The 20,079-nt window shown below is 38.6% G+C and overlaps 1 protein-coding gene across 1 annotated transcript in view; it reads left to right on the top strand.

Moving 5' to 3' along the window:
* The window catches only part of LOC146434925 (von Willebrand factor D and EGF domain-containing protein-like), a 165,152-nt gene extending 145,814 nt beyond the window's left edge, over positions 1-19,338 (top strand). Inside the window, exons 26-29 of the mRNA XM_085066542.1 lie at positions 4,552-4,647; positions 5,761-5,856; positions 12,840-12,937; positions 19,129-19,338. Coding sequence (XP_084922668.1) covers positions 4,552-4,647; positions 5,761-5,856; positions 12,840-12,937; positions 19,129-19,143 — 305 coding nt within the window. The 3' untranslated portion in view covers positions 19,144-19,338. The remainder of the gene's footprint in view (positions 1-4,551; positions 4,648-5,760; positions 5,857-12,839; positions 12,938-19,128) is intronic.
* The last annotated feature ends 741 nt before the right edge of the window (positions 19,339-20,079 follow it).

Genomic DNA, 20,079 nt, shown 5'->3' with positions numbered 1-20,079 from the left:
TTTCAGCTCCTGAAACATTCTAGTGGATCTCTTTCTTCTAAAATTTCAGAGCCCTGGTGTAATATTCTCCTCTTTCAACTTTATGAGGGTGGTGAAAAAGACTGTCTTATTTCAACACAATTAAAAGACTTTCACTACTTATTATTATCTCCTTCTAGTGAGAAAAGGTATAATGAGGTCCTTGTGTCTAAAGGTGGCTTAGGTTAAACTAGAAAAGTTTCTGTCTGATAATCCACAGACGCAGTGGAAGTCTGGAGGACGTGTCTGGCTTTTTCTAATCATTGTATCTGGTCAGCAGATACTGCTGGCTAACAGTGTGACTCTTTGACAGAGCCAGTTCCAGTATCTGCAGTCCAGCAAAGCATGTCCACTGCTTAACTTTCCCCCAGTCCCTTCTGGCTTTGCATAACAGGAATATTTTGCTTAACACTGTATATTGCAGTAGGAATGTTACTGTGGATCAATGGGAACAAAGGCAGGCAGCAGAAGTCACTGAAATTGTGGGTGTCCATTGCTAGTGCTACTTACACCAGGAGGACTGGCTTCATTTTACACACAACGTTTCAGGTGTTGGGTGGCTTTAGTAATCTCCAGAAATATTTATTTTGCAGGAAAATTCTTCTCTTTGGCCGACGAAGCAAAGGGTTTGACAGCCTTAAAGATGTTAGGGCTGAAGAGTTCAGTATGGAGCTTCATGGAGGTTATAAAAAGAGTTGCAAGAAGCACTTCACTGGGTCAAGTGAGCCTAGAGGGGATAAGCTATGAAAAGGGTCACAGGAAATTTTAAGGGATTGTAAGGTCAAAATGCATTAAAGCCATCCAAGAGAAATAGCTGCTGCATAAAACAGAAAACTCAGCAAGCTGTGAATGCCTTTTCAGCGCGTGGGAGAGCTGTGCTCGCTCTGTGTGATGTTCTGTGCAACACCTGTGTTTTATCTTCACACCTGCAGCTGCTTGTTACCTTATCAAAATCACCCCTCCTCTGAAATACAGCACAGAGCTGCATCTTCAATCTGCATTATCACCCTCAGCATAGGCTCAGCTTATCTAACTCACCAGCTCAGGAAACAGAAGATCATGGAAGTGGCTCCTTGTTGTAAGTGGTGGCCTTGCAGAGCTCTGGTGCATTACAGACTCAAGAAACACCATTGCATGTGAAATTCTGTAATTTGGTTCTTGCTGAAGAGCATGGAAATGTCGACATTAGCAGCAAGAGAATGATTAAGGCTTTAGTGATACTCCCTGCCTGCCAGAAAATTTGCCCCCAGGATTTGTGGATAGTACAGGACTCTCCCTACTCCCATGTGTATATTCTACCTAACTGCAGCAAAGGGAAGACACAAATGTGTTTATATCCTTATCATTAGGACTTGTCCCCAAACTTATGGAAAACTTATCAAACCACTGCTTCTCTAGGTCAAGATGCCAGGTATTTTTTAAGAGGAAGGCCAAAAAAAAAAAAAAAAGTGAGTCTTTTCAAAGTCATGCCAGTGCCTGGGAGGATTGCAATAATTTGATTTGCTCTCCTAGTGTCTGATAATTTATTTAGTTTTCCTGGGAGAGGCTCTAACATTTTTGTTTGCTATTTTGAAATTGGAACTCCTCCACAGAGGCCAAGGATTGGGACTAGAAAGGATCCGAACTAGTTATCATTAACAAATGTTGAAGTCTGCCTGATGGGTATTGAGATGGAGTTGTATTTAAGAAAGTTAAAGAAAGGGAGGACAAGGTGGAGATGTCAGGCAGGAAAAGGGAGAGATAACACTGCATTCATTTACCTAAAGGTGCTTGTGAATTCCTTGGAAAAAAGAGAGTTTTTTCCCCAGAGGGCAGGCAAGCAGAAGTGCCTTCCTTGAACCCTTAGTTCACTTTGAATTGAACTCCTTTGGATTTCTCACTGAAGCCAGAGATGCCATAAGTAGTGAAGGCAGTTCATACTATATTTTCATAGCTATTTGGTCATTTGTAAGGCAGCTGAACGAAGAAAGGGAGAAATAGAAAGTTGAAAGTCCGTTTGAACTTATGTTTTATTCAGATCAAGACTGGACCTTACCTGTTGCTTAAACCTTTGCTGAATTATTAATTTGACTCCCTGAAGCTGAAGAAAGAGTCTGCTGTCAGTACAAAAAACCCAAAAAACAAAACAAAAAAAAACCACCAAAAAACAAACAAACAAAAAAACCCAAAAACCAATCAAACAAAAGAAAACCCAACCAGGAATGTGTTTGTTTGCATGAGATTTAAAATATACAGAAAATATAAGGAACAAAAGAAAGAAAAAAGGAGAAATATCCATTTGAAAAGTGCTACTGTCCTCATTACTTTTTCTCAACTTTACTTTTTAAGAGGTGGTGGGAAGACATTGTCCAAGTTTCATATGATTTCAAAACTAAATCTATAGATTTTCAAATGATTTTCGGAGAGCAGGTTAGCACTGGGGACACTATGGTTCATGAATATTGAAAAGCATAAAGTGATTTTAATCTAGAACCAAACTTCATGGTTTGGATTCATCTTTTCTAAATTCTGAAAGTTTAAGCTGTTTTATAATGGAAATGTGAAGTCAAATACAACACAAAATAAGATTGTGGATCAAAAATTTCTTATGGGAGAAGTGAGATCAAAGGGGAGAGAAAAAGGAAGAGGGAAAACAAGAGATTAAATTAGATATATTTCAGAGTTACGGATGCCACGACTCTTTGAACTCATCTAGCTTTTAACCAGTAGTTGCAACATTTTTTTAATAGCTCAGCAAGAAATGTAGATCCCTGTTAGCCTTGGTAAGCAGAGGCCAAGATTACAGCATGGATCAGGAGAGGTGGAGAAAGAAGGAAATGGAGGATGACAGCTTAAGGGCTGGAATCCAAGGGGCCCCGATAATCATGGCCATGTCTGCTCTGCCTGAGGGCAGGTCAGGATGCTAAGGGATCCAGGAGGCTTGGCACAGAACAAAATGCAAATGGAGCAGCCAAGCCAGAGCAGCAGCACAGCTCTGAAAGCTGTCAGTGCAGCAGCATCTGGGCTGAAGGGAGAGATCAGCACACAAAGTGCCACCAAAGCAATATTTCACTACATCAGAGGAATAATTAGGAACCTAAATCTACCTACCTAAAAATGCCTGATCATCCCTGAGAGAGGAACAGAAGGTTATTCTCCCATCAAATAAAAGTTGCCGCATTTTTGCATGCTATCTTTCAGTAATCATCCCCATTTTGCAGCTCTTTTCGGGATTTCACCTGCTGCAGCCAAGGTCTGAGGGAGGGCTGTGGTCATTCAGTCCTGCATGCAGTGCCAACTCGACAATCAGGATTGCAGCAGCATTAGCATTCCAGTTCTGTTCTTGCTGCTGCTGCACTAAAAGGCAGCACAGCCTCGAGGCTAAGGAAGGCACTGCTGTGTTTTTAGCTGTCACCCCTCGAGTCCTGCTGAGGAGGAGCTGGGTGTCCCTCAGCCAGCCATCCCTGCAGGCAGGGAGGATTGGCACAGACAACCAGGGATGGGAAAACCAGTCATTGGCAGCTCCAGTGTGCACACAGAGCTCTGAACATGGCATGAGCCTTTGGCCATAAATGTGTTCTCACACCTTCCGTGCCAAACTCCTCCTGACTTGGCTCTCCTGCCCCAGCCCAGCCACTTGCTGTGTTACACAGCTTTTTGTACTCCACCCAATTATCCAATGTCTCCTTCCATGTAAAATGCAAATCATTCCCACTCCCATCATGCCAGCACTGCCATGTTTCTGAATTACCCTGCTTGTGATGGGTGCTTCCTACACTTACCTTAACAGGCAAGGAGAGACAGGACAGGAGGAATTCAGGTACCTGACTATGGCATCTCCCTGCATCAGAGCAGGTTGGGATTGCAGATATTTGACTTGCCAGAAATGGGAGATTTTAATGCTGGGTGTTCTAAATCAACGCTGATAAATACAGCTTAATCTGAGACACAAGAACTAGCTATTAGATTTTTAACAAAGTCAACAAAAAAACCCAAACATCTGACTTCTTGTGTTTGAAAGAACAACTCAGCTCTCACGTCTTATTTGTACAAAAGAATAAAGTAAAAAGGTAAGTACTTCGATAAATAATGGTTCAAAAAGGCAATGGAGGAATAGATGTTTAGTATTTATGTTTGGCTGAATGCAAAATCATACCCAAAACTGTGTGAAAACAATCCATTCTCTTCAAGTCTTTTTTATCCAAATGAACATCTGAAAACATGAAGGAGGAATTTTCCCATGGGGAAGTGAAATCTCTAACAATCTATTGCCTGTCCCCTTTCTTTTCTGAGAATCTTTGTAATCCATGCCTCTCTGCTCTTTCTGGTGAGGCAGCTCTCACTGGAGCTTCCCCCAAAGAGTTCCCACACAAGGCAAAGCATTTCCCATAAGGATTTATGGGAACTATAAAGCCTCTGTGTTTCACTTTCTCAAATCCAAATTACTTTTCTGGTTTTTAATTACAAGCAAACTGAACTTAAGCAAGGAAGCCTCTAGTAAAGCCTTCCCTCATTTCCCAGCTGCCATGTTCTCCCTTTGCTGTGCTCCTGCAGGTCTCTGTGATCCCACGTGCATGAATGGGGGGAAATGTGTTCACCCCAATGTCTGTGACTGCCCGTCTGGCTGGAGGGGAAAGCACTGCAACAAACGTAAGCACCTCTACTCTCATCAAACAGATTACATTAATTAGTCCAGTAGACATCAATTATACTAAAAACCAACATGGAATCTGTTTTGCTACTTCAGCAGTTTGAAGGAAAAACTGTTTTAAGCACAGGTAATACAAAATGCTATAAACACTTGGTGCTTGCAAAGGAGAAAAAGCTGTGCAGGGGAATCCTGGTTCTGCTTCATGCAGCTCTGTTATACATCTTGTTATGGAAATTCATTTTTATGGTATTAAACTTGAAGCATTGATTTTATGTTTTAACAGCTTCACATATTTTGTTATATTTCGCAGAGAAATGTCATATATTTCAAAGTACAGAACTATCTAAAGCCTGCTATAAAGCCTTCCAAACTGATGTACTCTCAAGGTCATCGATGCATAATTTGGAGAATGACGTGTTCTTACTCTGTAACTGACTACAGTTACATAAAAATGTAATTAAAAAAAAACCCTTTCACCCTAAAATATTTTCAAGGAATATTTTTCCATACATGGCTATATATTACCATGAAGTTGACAGATAAACTGAATAAATTTATAATCAAGATGACATACTGTATGTAAACCAGATTAAAATATTGGCTTTTTACCCTTTGGGTCCTGCTAGTAAATATGATTTCAGAAGCAGTGGTTTGAATTTATAATATTAATAATTTATTCAGACATGCTGAAGGAAGGAATTGTCTCTCATACATATACACCAGATCATGCACCCACTCTTTCAGGATCTCTGAACAAATAATAAATGCTATAAAACATATCAAACTTTACTATAAAAATATTTGTTTTTTACATGGAACATGTGGTAGGCATATAACACGCATGGATGTATCACACAGAGATTATTTTTAGCTGATGATGAGCTAAGCATTAGAAATGTCAAGTCTCCCAGTAGACAGTTATCAAAGATAAATTTCTCGAGAAGAAAATATCAAAGAATCCTGCATACTGATGATGTGACTACCAGAACACATCCCTTCCTTTGGAAGTCAGCCATATGGAATAAAGCCTAGCAGGTCACCTCTCAGACAGCTCTTGAGCACACAGATACATCACGTACATCTTCTCACTTGTTTCTTGTCAACCTGTTCAGCTGTTTGCCTGCAGAAATGTCTCCATGGTGGGGAGTGTGTGGCTCCCAACATCTGCGAGTGCTCTGGAGGATGGGCAGGAATGCTGTGCCAGACCCGTAAGTGCTCCCTTAATTACTGCAGCTTTGTAACCACCAGAGAGTTTTATGCCTTAAATTTTCTGCTGTGTGTATATTGTGTTAGATTTATGCTTGCACTCGATCATCTTAAAGGTCTTTTCCAACCTGAAAGATTCCATGATTCTATTAGGTGTAAAAGTCAACCATAACATGATTAGCACCTAAATTCTGCCTCTTATTTGTCAGAACTGTTCTATGCTGCCAGTAAAACTGTTACTTTCAAAGACATTTCTAGACTCAACAGAAGAAAGAGGCCTGACTCATCTTTGCCTTACATGGATGCTGAGATCAACCAGTCAGACAAAATAAATACTTCCTAAATTAAATAATTTGACATACAAGGTAAAAAAAGAGATCAAGGAGAAAAGGAAATGCAGTACCCATTCCACATACCCAGGATGCACTAAGCACAGAAAAAATTCTGTGTGTCTGCCAACCTTAGAGCCTAACCCTGTAAATTCTGCTTGGTCAGATTCACCACCAAGGTGGCTGGAAATATTTGCATTTGGGGGGATTGGAAGACCTGGAACAAGAAGAGACCTGTTGTTGCCAATTACATGCAGGGTCACTTCAGTTTGTGTCTGCTATTAGCTTTACAGCAAAAGGGTATAAGGGAAATATCAAGGCATTTGATTTTAAAGGGCATTATCTCCTTTATCTTCCTTTCCCCTCACACTCACAGAGCATAATTACTTATGGAAATCTTCTGTCAGCTAACTCCCAATGGCTGTGTAATTGTTTCTTTGTGCCAGCTGTCTTCTAGTTCAAACATGGGAATGTTTAAAGTTATTGATGGCATATTCTTGACTCAGTTTATAAAATAAATAAACAAATCGTGCTTGTTCCTGTGAAAGGCAAGTAAGACTAACATTAACAATTTCTGCTGTTCCTATGCAGGCACACAAGCCCAGGTAATTTTTTATGGATTTATCTAAACTTTGAAACTTTGCTCCAAATCCCTTCATTTACTAGTCATTCTGGTTTTACTATTTCTCCCCATAGTGGGAGGTTAAATCACTTTTTTTTTTTTTTGTCCAAAAGGATCTGGCTGAAACTCCCAGGTCCCAGAGCAACCCCAAACTTCTGGTTTTTTAAAGAGAAAAAGAGAAGTCTATTGTCAAGAAGCAGATGGTGAGGTCTCACAATGTTGCCCCAGGGTATTCACAGCGAGGCAAGGGTGAAGCAGGGGAAGAGCAAAGCCTTCATCCTCACAGATGTTAGGTATAAAGATTTGCGTGGAAGTGTAACCCTGAAAGGAAGTCGTGCTTCACGTTTTAATGGGAGGCTATTCCCTCAAACCCAGAACTCAGTGAAACAAATGTATTTATCTGTCTGAACGTGAAGTCTCCTGGGTGCTTCCCTTGCTCACCTTCTGCTCAGCTCCAGCAGAGCTGCTCAGGCTGCAGCAGCACAGAGGGCTGAAGCCAACTCCAGGTGACTCCTTTTGTTGCCCTTGCCTTGCTCTGGCCTCTGTCCCATGTCCCAGCAGCACAGGGACAGTGGCCAAACCCACAGGCTCTGCCAGCACAGCACCCATGAGCTTCAGGAAGGAGAATTTTTGTTCCTCCCTCCTCTCCCCTGTGCAAAACTGCTTTGTGACATCTCAGCTCCCGAGGTTTCCCTGAGCTCAGCATCCCTGTCTTGCTTGGATGTGTATTCCCAAATTCTGTGCTCCACTGTAATATCAACAAGGCTGAATTCAACCTAGGTTTGCACCACTTTAACTACAGACTTTGGGTATTAAACTCAACAACAGAGCAAAATATTTACATTGTAAGGTAAGAAAGTAGTAGCCACATATTTTTCATTATATCAAAATATTATTTCATATTTACATTCATTTGATCTATCACAGATTAAACAATAAATAGTTTGTCATACTATATTTGAATATATTAATTCATATTATATACTAATTCTATATTTTGTAGTATTAATCTCAATAGTTTCCATTTCATAATGCAAATATTCCATCTCACTCTACAAGTAACAATCCAGAGGATAGGTTTTTTTAACAATCACTGTGTCTTCTCTGTAATCCAGAATCCATTAGGGCTGGATTGTTTCTCAGGGGCTTTTTCAAAGGTAGGAGAAGATTTGACAATCCCAACTTCATTCTTTGTTTTCAGCCTGTGAATTCACTCGACTCCCCTTATGGGGATGGTGGGGATGGAAATGCAGATACAGGTTTCATCTGCACCCTGTACCTCATTTTTTCCCCATTAATTTCCTAACACATTCAGGAGGATGACTAAACCACAGGATACAGAAAGACTTCTGCTTCTATTTTCTGGACATTTCTCAGGTCGAATGTATTTCTTCAGTCCTTCATACCGAGATAGCCAGAATAGGTCCTTAAACCAATGGAAGGAACAATGGACAAATACCAATAATTCATCTTGGACATTTGCTTTTTGATTTCTCTTTAATAAGATGTCACAGATCACCTCCATCTGTGCAGTTTCTACCTCACAAAGGCCTGAGCCTGCAAGGACAGTTCAAGAAGATGTTTGGAGGCAGCAGCTGCCACAATAATTCCTCTCTAAATATTTTCTTTCTTCAGGCTTCTACTAAGCCAGAAAAGGCAAAATGCCCTCTACTTTTAGGTCTCTAATAATTTAAATATTTACAACTGCAAATACTCGTGTCTCAAATTTTCTTGTCACCTTGCACCAGGAACAAAGGACATCTTTATCAGCAAGTGATAACCCAAAATGCTTCAACCTTCCAGCAGACAAACCCATTGACACTATCCTAGAATAGATTTTCCATTCTACTGCAACGAAGATTGGCAGTGTCTAAGTCAGAACAATTTTATTTCTAAAATATTTTGAAAATGCCTCAGAGAGCTAGAATGGGCTGTAATGTCAGAGGTATCCACTGTACATTAGGGAGCTTATATCTAATTTGGAACAGCACTGCTACATTTTGGAGATGCAATCATACAAGCAAAAACTCTGCCTCTTTTGCAGTGATGCACAATGGAATTGCATGTCCATGTCACGCAGTGAATTATGATTTCTTAATGCTGCAATCAAACTCACAATGACATTGCAGAGACATCTGTGCAGGAAAGTTTATTTACAGTTTCACTGGTCTCTGGCTGCAGCTAAAGAACTTGGCAAGAGCAAAAGAGACTTTCAGTGGACATTGATAATGGATAAAACACAATAGTCCTCCTTTATCAGACTGTAAATAAAGAGGTCAGTCAAAAGAGTAGTTTTCTTCCCCACTCATCTGTAACTGAACAGAATGGCTTCTGAAAGAGAATCGATAAAATAGGTCATTTGTCCCAACAAATAAGGTGTATGGTGGAATACACACGTTATCCTTGATAAATACCTATGACTTTGAGGGGCACAGTTGAAGGAATAATGGTCAATTTTCAGACTTTACTGCAAATGTAGGGAAATAACCATTTGGAAGAACAGGTTTAAAAAAGTGATTTGAAATATTCTACATGTCTCAACTACAGAAAACAGCAGATTTATAGATGAAGGCTCTTCCATTAGAAGCTTTTTTGTCTGACTCTGTTTTTAGCTTTCATGACTGCGAAAATCCCAGGGTCTCCATGTTTTCCCATCAGTGATTTCCTTCCTATTCCATATTAGACACCCAGCCTAAAGCTCCCAGCCTGTGGCTTCCCCTTGCCTCCCGCAGTGGTAACTCACATCTCTCTTTCTCTTGAGCTCAGAAAGAAACATTAGGCCAAAGCAATGATCACCTGGCAGTAGAATCTGATCACCCTGACAGATACACCCAAAACACAACCCAGTAAAGTCAGAAGGCTTCTGGTTGAGGGTACAAGTCTATTGTTTAAGGCTCTGAATGCAGGATCGAGGTATAATTCTAACAATTAATTATAAAGTATAAGAAGGTTATAGTTGTGAAGGATGTTCATCATTAAAATTCATGCTGCTGTCTTCTGTTCTAATATTATTGAACCCATACTGGCTCCTCATTGCCCTTCAGAATAACTTCTCTTTATTTGCATGTTATAAGTGTCAAGCTTATGGCCTTATAATTTCCTCAATATTCTTCCCTGTTCTCTCTCTCTGCCTTGAAAAACATCTTAGGCAGGATTTCTTCAAGCTTTCCTCTGTAACCCTTCCAAACCTTAAAAAAAAGCAAATAATTTTTAAAAGAATGTAGTTCGCATGCAAATTATAGCTCTGTTCTTTAAACATGCAGGGATAAAACTCTTTCTGTAATTGGCATTTATTGATTATAATTTTAACATAAGCTTAGCTTGTTAAATGACTTTGCTGAATCTGTACAGGATAATGCATACATAGCTGGTGTCATTTTTAGTGTTTAGTGGCTTAGCATCCCTTGTAAATACGTTTATGAAATATTCATTTGAACTTCAGCTCTGTTATTATCCTCTGTGATGTCAATTCCAATTTTCCTCCAAAATGTTTTCAACTTTCCTCCTAACTGAGCTCTTGTTTTTCTGAGAACTACAGGAGTAAGCTGGGGGGTGAGCAGGGAGAGACAGACAGGAAGAAAAGGATGAAAAAAAAAAAGGAGGAAATATTTTCCTTTTTTTAATTTATTTGCATCCACTAAGAATCAGGAAAACCACAGAGAGAAAAAAAAGCCTAGTATTTTATCTAATGCCCATGTGTACTAGAGCACCCCCAGATGTTATAGGGATCTGCAGAAAAATCCACTTCTCTTTGCATTACCTGATCCTATTTTAACCACTGCCAAGCTGAAAGAGAAATCAGCTTCCATTTTCCCCTGCCTGTGTTCACATCAAACAAAGGAGATAAATATACACAGTTCTTTCTTTAATAATATTATCATACACAGTTCTCTCTCTTCTTGCTTACCATACACTGGAACAAAACTTGCTTGGGCACAAGGAGCCTTTTCTGCTGACAATGCAATCCCTGTTGGGAAATGTTTTTGTTCCAGTGAGTGAAACTCTAAGAATTTTCCAATTATAAATCTGTCCTTTCAAGGTTCATGGAGGAACTGGAGTAGCACTCCAGAGATGATAAATTCCCTGTTCCAGCTTGAGTGTAATTTCATTCCTCCTCTGCCTCATCCACACCTAGAATTCAAAGTTGCCTTCTCAGAAGAAGAAATTCAGAAGTTTGCAGTTCACGATTCTATATCTTAAGGAGAATTTTGCAGCACACACCTAAGAAAACCAAGTTTCCTCTTTAAAATTTGTTTCAAGAAAACAACATTTTTACCTTTTCAAAGTGACAGGAGTACATCAACAAGCTCATACACCAGGAAGGCAAGTTCCTGGCTCCAGGTCACTGGAGTCCTACAGCAAATAGCCAGCTGGCTTTTCCAAAAGGAGCACCTGAAGGTCACCAGCCCGTGCAGGTCTGTGTGTGTTCTTGTTCTGGCCATGGTCTGGGTCAGTGGTTTGGACGCAGCAGGAGCTCTCACTAGCTGACTACAGGAATACTCTTTTGGCATCTGGTTACAGCCTCTCCCCTTCAAGATGTGTAGAGTGGCAGTAAGTCTGGTTCTTTGCTCCTCTGCCTCATAGCTGTGAAGTTAGTTATAGATATTTTGATTTTAATATTCCCTACTCTGTCAAAATCTCAGCCTCCTCACTGGCATAACAACCTGATAGAATAAATCCAACAAAAATTCCAGGTGTTGTGAAACATGATGCCATTGGCCTTCCAAGGTCATTATAACAATTATTATAACTCTGAGAATCAATTTTGGATGGTTTGGGATCCCACAATGTTTCCTAAAGAAGTTTGACCTGGTCTGTCTCTGAGGCTTCAGATCTCAACACAAAGATTTTGCATGAATTTAAATCTGTGTCAGAATCAGAATCTAAGTGCAACAAACTGAAATTGTGGAGTTTGATCCTTCAACCCTTGAATTTGTTAAAGTTGATTTTCTCTAGAAAAAAAAAAAAATCCTCATAGGAATACAGCAACTTGATTGCAGTCTGATGGAACATTCTGCTCCATCATGAAGGAGATTGGTCACAGACATGTGTCTATTTTATTTCAGCTCTGTCTTAATGGTGCATGGTTGGCAGCTTCCTATATGCCTCTGCCACACAAGAAAATATAAGAAACCACTTGTTGAGTCACATCTGACCAGTTTTGAAGGCATTCAGTTTGACTGCCTGTAACTAGGATACAATATTCTGGCAATATTTATAGGAGGTTTAACTCAGGAGATCTAATTAAAATACTGTGACATGTGTGTTCTTGTTGAATTAGTGCCCTATGAATTGGCTGTTCTTTTTCCTTTATGCCAAAACAATGTCATAACAATAGAAACTGCTAATGAGGATGAGAGACTGGCTGAAATTCAACTAATTGCTTTTCATTCTCTTAAAAAATAATAGAACACTGATTCTTTTATTAACAGAATATCTTCAAATTGATGGGCCTGCCTTTATAAATGCAGTGGCACTCTAGATAAGATAAAAACGTTTTTCTGATTTCTTTTTCCCTGGGATAAGTAGCTCATTGCTGATTCTCTATGACCATGAATTCACATGTTCTTATTTGGTTGCCAGAGGTGTAAAGTGTGAAGTTCACCAAATTCTCCCATTTATTTGTTTGTTGTGGTAGCATCAGCTTTGGGAGTAAATATTTAACATTTCCTTTCATCTCAGCTTGAGGTCAGCTCTTTTAGCAGCTGTTATTTATTTTAATTGGAACAAAAGAAAATCAATTTTGGCACAAATCTTGCCCTACCATCAAAGCCCAGAATGTATCCTGGCTTTCAAAAGTAGGCTTTGTACTGATCTATTTCCAGCTGAGCCAAGGTGATTACTTTGTCACAGTCTTCTCTTTCTCTATCATCGGAAAAAAAAGGAAAAAATAAAAATTGTAAACATACAGAAACAGAGGCATAAGAAGCCTATGACAAACCACTCCTAATTTTCAGTATTTCTAAATATTAACTTCCTAATCACAAGACTTAGAATAAATATATTTCTAAAGAGCTTTATCTTTCATTTGTAGCGCTTTGTGAGCAAAACTGTCTGTTTGGAAGCAGATGCATCAGACCAAATGTCTGTGCTTGCAGAAGTGGCTACACTGGTTCAGCATGTGAAAAAAAGGTAAGACCAAACCCACTGATAATTAGGGTAATGGCAAAAATAACCAGAGGTAACTAAAATAGTTTACAGGTAAATGGAGTAAAGCCTTGTTATCCTTATGGAAGATGTAAACAAAGTTACAAAATATTTTAAAGGATGTTTAATGACTGCTTAACTGCTACTTAGCCCTGTAGCCAATTCTAGATAATTTTTCATCCTTTTTTTCCCTCACCCTCAGTATGACATGTCTGATTGCTAGAATGGTTTGCTAAGCTAGAGCACATCTGGCAGCTGGGCTTGACCTCACCATCACACCAGTGTAGGTCTTCAAGTCCAGCTCATCCCCTGCATCACCAAGACAAAACTATTCAGGTTTTTTTAAACCACAGTCTCTGCCCATACCACAAACACTGTTCCAGTCAGATGTCCTGGCAGTCCCAACGTCCAGCTATCAAAACAGGCAGGTTGCCCTGTCATCTGCCTGTACTGAAAGGCTAGGGGCAAAAATCAATGTATTTTCATTTCAATTATATAACATATTAAGAGAAGGCATGAAGTTCTGTTCAGATAGTCACTTAATTTTGTTAATGATAATTAGATTTTAATATCACAATTAAAGTTCTGTATAGATTTTTTTAACAAATACATTCTCATATTCAACTATGACTCCTACATCAATACTGAAATCAGCTGATGTAGATAAGATAAGTGATATAATCTATACAAAGAAAATTCCATTAACCAGGTTGGCCATAGCCTAGGATAGTGAGGTGCACATTTTCTCAAATAATTAACAGAAGGAGTCTAAATGGAAGCAGGGATGTGACAAGATCAATTGGAATTATTTTCTGCAGGTGCTTCCATTCAGGAGACTTCCCTTGGCAGGTCAAGAGTTGCCCTTTTGGATTTATCAGATCAAGACTACCAGTTTGCTTTAAACCATTATTCTAGTTGTGAATGTGCAAATTAGGATATTTTTCATTTCACAAATGAAGTGGAAGTCTATTGCACTTAGCAGAAAATATTAAATAAAATTAAAAAAAAAAAACCAGGCTTCCTTTTTCACATGAATAAACTATAACACACTAAATCAGTCCTGACAGAAAAAGAAAGAAGAAAAAAACTTCACAAATTATGTATGTCCAAAATGCCAAGTCACCAATGACACATTCAGACACGTGTGTCCCTCTAGCAATGATTCATCTCACAGTTTTTAAGACTGCTTGAAGCACTCTTCAATTTCAGGGCTTATTCTGCAGAAATCCTGATTAGCCACACTGATATGGACGTGCATTGCTTTGATGTGAAGAAGGAAATGTTCTGAACAAAAGGGACTTAGGTTTCCTTCAATCCATGAGCCTTGTTGAAAGCTAAATTCAGTTAGTAATTAAAATTATGGATTTCATGGTTTCTAATATAAATTACATGGTTTATGTTATATGAAAGCAAATGAGCTACTTCTCAAAAAACTCTAAATTATGAGAGCTATTAAAAAAAAAAAAAAAAAGCTAATTTACTGGCATGGATTATAGTAAACTGTACACAGACCCACATTTCTGTAAAAACTTGGGATGATACACCTCCCTAGAGTTCATTTGTCAGACTGGATTGAGTGTAAGTAAACAATCTGTAAAGGCTTTCATCAACTTCTTCTCCAAGCCTATCAGTCATGGAAATCTCAGTTTATCAAAGTTCAAGTTGAAGTATTTAACTACATTATTAGAGCAGCTTAGATTTCCCTAACATTGAATGTAAACCCAATCTGATATGAGTAAAATTGATACCTCTTGGGGAAACCTTGGTGGGCTCAGGGAAAAGTTAGCTCAGTTCTCTCAGTGGAAATATTTACATGTCTGGAGAAAACTGGAGTCTCTGCTGCCTGATTCTATCCCATTTTCCAAGCCTAAACTCCAGTTTCCCACATCCTTCCTGGCATGCTGTGACTGAGCTCCAGCCCCCAGCAGCTCCCTCTCAGAGTGGCTCTTGTCTCTGATTAATAGATTTAAAGAAAGAGATTTACATTTTTCTGCCACAGCACTGCACAAGCTCTGTCTTTCCCACAGTCCTGACACCTTATCTCTCATTTCCCATTTGGCATTGCTGCAGTTGACTTTTCCTCTGAAAGCACCATCTTGATTGTCTTTACTTAATTTTATCTTATGGATTTTAAGCTGTTTCACCCATTTATCTAAAAGATTTTTAATTCTAAGCCTGCTTGCACTGCCTCCAAGTGTTACATTGCTCAAAAATGTGACACCTCATTGCCTGAGACATTAAGGAAAGTGGGGAATAGTAGAAAAATCAGGACCTACAGACTATTGATAAAGTATTCCTTGATAATGGTTTCTGAAACAGGCCTTGCTCCTTACTGATTTATTATGAATCATACTTACTGGCATGACTGTCTGAGTCGTATCAGAAATCTCCCTAAAGTGAAAAACATCTGTTCTTTGTGGACAGAGTGACTGCTTCCCTCACCAAGCTTGAGGAGGTTATAAATTGATTGTTTAATAATTTATGTTAGCATCTCCCCAGATACCAACTTAGTCTGAATCTTTGGCTGTCATTCCCTTGCTTTTCCTTTTTTTTTTTCCTCATCTAAAGACATGTACTGTGCTTATTGGGACTATTTATATCCTTTGGGAGTTCTCAAAGCAAATCACTGCTGGTTTAGAAACTGCATCTTTAAACATGCTGGGGTAACTCTGAGGATCTCTTGACCTGGAAAAGCTGCTTCATGTAAAGACCTTCTTATTTGCTAAGATGTTCCATATGGGGAGTTAATACACAGCAGATAGTGTGCCATAAATGCAAATCCTAGTTTATTGGCCAGCCATTTAACCTTGTAAACAGACCTCAAATCTGAGTTTTCTGAATCTAAATACTCACTTCTTTCCCTATTCTCCATTGCATTCATGTTCCCTTGCTAATTCTGATCATGTCAAACCTTTTGTCACATTTAACCTTTCTGTGAAGAGTGAAGAAGAGGCACTGAGCACATCAGCCTTGCCTGTGTCATCCACAACCTTCTCTCCTCCCTGCTGGATTTACCACCACATTTTGCTATGGGAGTTAAAACTCATGCTTCATTCTGGTTTTGTTTCAAATCTTCAAATAATGGGAACAATACAGCAGCAGTGACATGTAAAATTTGTCAAAAAATCTGGATGAAATTGGAGAGGAGCAGCCTCTTCCCTCCCTTCAGCAGCAGCTGACAAGGGATGCTCTAGGTGGCTGCACCTGAAGTTTCCTGGGGAAGGAATGCAAGGTAATTGCCTCTTATCCAGTTGAGGAGACTGATTTCCTCCTTTAAATTTAATTTTTGGCCTTCAACTTATTCTCATAAAATTGGAGTGAAATATTAATTTTTAGCTTTTTTCTTTTTCAGACTGAAAACACTAAGGAAATAGAATCATAGATTTGCAGAATGGTTTGGATTGGAAGGCACCTTAAAGATATTCTAGTACCATCTCTGTCTGTTTTTTTTTAAACCAGTCATCTGCAGGGCAAGAATTATTTACTGTGGAAATACTGAAAAAGTCACAAATCCAGTCAAACTGCCTGATGTGAATATAAGCAGAGAGCTGGGAAGAAAAAAAACAAAGGCCTCACTAAAGGACTTTTTTTCCTCCACAAACTAAATAGTGCCTGGAGTCTGGTTTTGCCAGTGTATTTGGAAAAGCTGGATGGCCCATATTTGTTTAATCAAGTTATTCCCCTTTCTCTGCTGTAATCTTTAGCATTGCTCCCATTTGTGCAGTTAAGATTCCTGGAGGAAGAATATACATTTCCCTAAATTATTCATCATCTACATCCTATTTCTCACATTTATATTGCCAATTGATTTGCAATTCATTTTCTGACATTTTTGGTTTACTTTGTTTTGGACTTCTGCTAAACAAAGCCTGCCAACAGCATTCCTCAGAAGGCTAATGAACTTGCTAGAATAGCAATCACTCTCTTAGAAACCTTGTGTGTATTTTTAATTTGTATTGACTCTGAGAGATCCAGATAATTTAGCAAGTTGCATGGCAGACATGAAGACAAATGCTGGTGCTGACTTTCACATTCAAACCTGCCATTAGAGCACATTTGTTCAGGGCTGCAAGGGGTGACCCAAACAAAACAGGCTAAACAAACCTCCTTTCCAATGGAAAGCAGAGTTAAAAACTTTGGCATTAATCCCAACAGAGACTGAGACAATCCCTGCATCATTTGTACAACAGGGAATTTTGTGGGAAGTTGAAACTGCTATTGGATCTGTTGTCCTAACTGATACCATCACGCTTTCCTTGTTGTTTTTGCCTTCCTAAATGGATTAAAGTAATAGCATTAATTAAGCCAACAGAATTAATTTAATCTAAACAATGTTATCTGGTTAGATATAAATGGTACATATTACACTACAAGCTATCCTGATGGTGTATTTTGCCAAGAAGAGTTTAAATATTAATGTCCTAAACTTGTCTGTCCATTGAATATTTATTCTAAAGCATAAAGGCACTGAGAAGTGTAGCCTGTTGCAGAAAACAATAATTAAGAAAAGGTAAATCTTATAGCTATAAATATTTTTAGCTCTGGAATTTACCCTTGAATGGAACAGTAACTGGCCATCCATTCCCTAGGAATGAACCCAGGGATTAAATCCCAAAGATTAAACATCCTATTGATTTCTGTACAGCCTGAAAATACAGAGCATCTTTAAGAAACAATTCCTCATATTAGGCAATCCTTTGCTGCAGCTAGTGACCTTCACATCACCATTACTTAGTTCATTTATACATTAAGAGACATTAAACTACAAATCAAGGGTGCTCAAGTTATGTAAGCTGCATTCAGCATCAGTCAATGGACAAGTCAGTCATCTGTGGAGTTTTCTGAAAATACAGCTTGTCTCTCTGTAAATTATTTGACAAGTAAATAGAAGTAATATGAGATTAGAAAGGGAAAGTCAAATACAGGCAGCATTGAGATGTACATGTCTGCTGTCAGACTATTTGGGCTATATATATACATAAATTCATATACACGTATATAAATTTATATATAAAAATATGCACATCTAAAATCCAGATAGATATTTCTGTATAAATGTGTATATATACATGCATGAAAATATGGAATATGACACAGAAATTCCCATATATTCTTATTTAACCTCATTAAACATCTCTCACTCTTCCAGATATTACACCCCTTTTTTCCATGTAAACTCAAATCCTATTCTAACTAAACCTGTCTAAATCCCAGCAGACACTTGTAGGACTCTTTTCCTATAAAATAAATGTGCCATGCACTATTCACAAATAGTGCCTGGATACCTGACTAGCTGAAAGTAAGGTAGGGTATTTTCGAGTCAAATTGGGAAGAAAAATTGGGGTACATGATGCTAATATCAAGGTTAACCTGTCATATCAAATACAGATATATCAAGATTCAGAAACACCTTTTTTCTTGTCCTGAATAATAAAATAATATAAACCACTTTATGTGCTTTGTAATATAGATTTCTATAAAAATGCCCTTCAGAACGGGTTCTTAAATGTATATGCTAGCATAAAATAAAGCTTTTCATATCATCTATTATCTTGTTTTGGGATAGAGCAAATTCACTCATGTATTTAAACTGGGATGATATTCATGGACAACTTCTGCTGTATGAAAATGGGATAAGTGCCCCAGAATGCTTTCAGGCAAGAAGCCAACAATCTCCATGCGTTATACAGAAGTGGCAGAGTGATTTTTTTTTTTTTTAAAGGCACACCTGCTTTAGATGAAAGAAATTGAATTCCAACTCCATAACTGTCAAGCGCCACGGCAAATAATAGAGCCTAAGCGGAATCATTCCAGCAATATTGCTATTTTCCTGTTGGGGCGATGGAGCAGAAAGCAGGCTCAGCTCGGTGATAGCACTTTACGTGCATGCCTTGGGAACACTTCCATTCATCATCCCACTGCTTAAGCCCTCTCAAAAACATGTTCTTCGTTCCCAGGTTAATAAAACCTTTGGTTACCTAAGTCAGAATTGTGGGGGGGGGGAAAAAGGAGTGGATTGTGATTTTGCCAGAATTACATAAATTCCGAAGAAAATACTGCAACTGCAATAAATCATTGGAGTGCTTGTGTGTAATATTTCTTATGTGACACGCCGTGCATGAGGCTGTTCCTTCTGCAGTCCCATAAAGAGCTGAATTCTCATTTCTTCTTTGCAGCTCCCAATAGGATGAAGAGAACAGCAGGACAATGAAGACAATCATTTGGGTATTGATAATCTGGCACTGAGCATGTTTTTCTTTTGGGAAGGTGCAGTGTGAAGAAATTGCTAGTTCTCTCCCTTTTGTCCTTATATAATCACACAGAAGAATAAAGAAAAGATCCAAAATTCTTTCTCATATGTCAATAAACCAACATTTATTTTCAAATCTCTCTATGGCAAGACTCAAATTTATGATCCATGGCTGTAGTGACACCATCACAACTGCTCTTGACAACAAGATTTTACAATGGTGCAGACCATTTTATAATCAAAATTTAGCGCCATGTTATTCTGCTTTCATTAAAATTTGATGGTGCAGATGAATTTCCTCATTTTTGGGAATTTTTTAATAAACATGTATGTTTGCCCACAGTCTAGAGAAAAATGAATAAACAAGATCCTGATTTTTACTGAGATATTTCAGTGACGACCAATGGAAATACCTCAAACACATTTAACCAACACGAGCTCAGTGTCTTTCTGCAAATAACTACTAGAGCCAAATGCTTTCATTTTCCGAGTTGTTAATGTGTCAGCATTTATTTGGGGAGCTACCTGGTGAAACTAAGGCTCTTCCCAGGTCAGTCAACCATTGATATGTTAAGGACACACAAAGCCTCACATGGCCAAACAGCCTAAATCCCTGGAAGCACTTTAGAAAACCATATTTCTAAACATACTGTGGGGTCTTAGAGAAATACTGGAAAATGTAGATGCTCTCAGAAATTTGCACCTTCATCTACAAAATTCATATTTACAGAAATCTGCCATTGTCTCACCTACCAGTGGCCATGTGTTTCATCTTAAGCAGAGGTACTGATGTGGAAAAATGAGGGAGAGGAGAAAGGAGTGTGAAGAAGAGAATAAAAAAAACCAAGTATAAGTTCAATTGGAAAAAAAGAGTCCT

Source organism: Lichenostomus cassidix, chromosome 7 (assembly GCF_008360975.1).
Source record: "Lichenostomus cassidix isolate B80296 chromosome 7, HeHo_3.0, whole genome shotgun sequence".
Lineage (NCBI taxonomy): Eukaryota > Metazoa > Chordata > Aves > Passeriformes > Meliphagidae > Lichenostomus > Lichenostomus cassidix.
The sequence above is the reverse complement of the archived record's forward strand: the minus strand, read 5'-3'. Positions and strand labels throughout refer to the sequence as shown.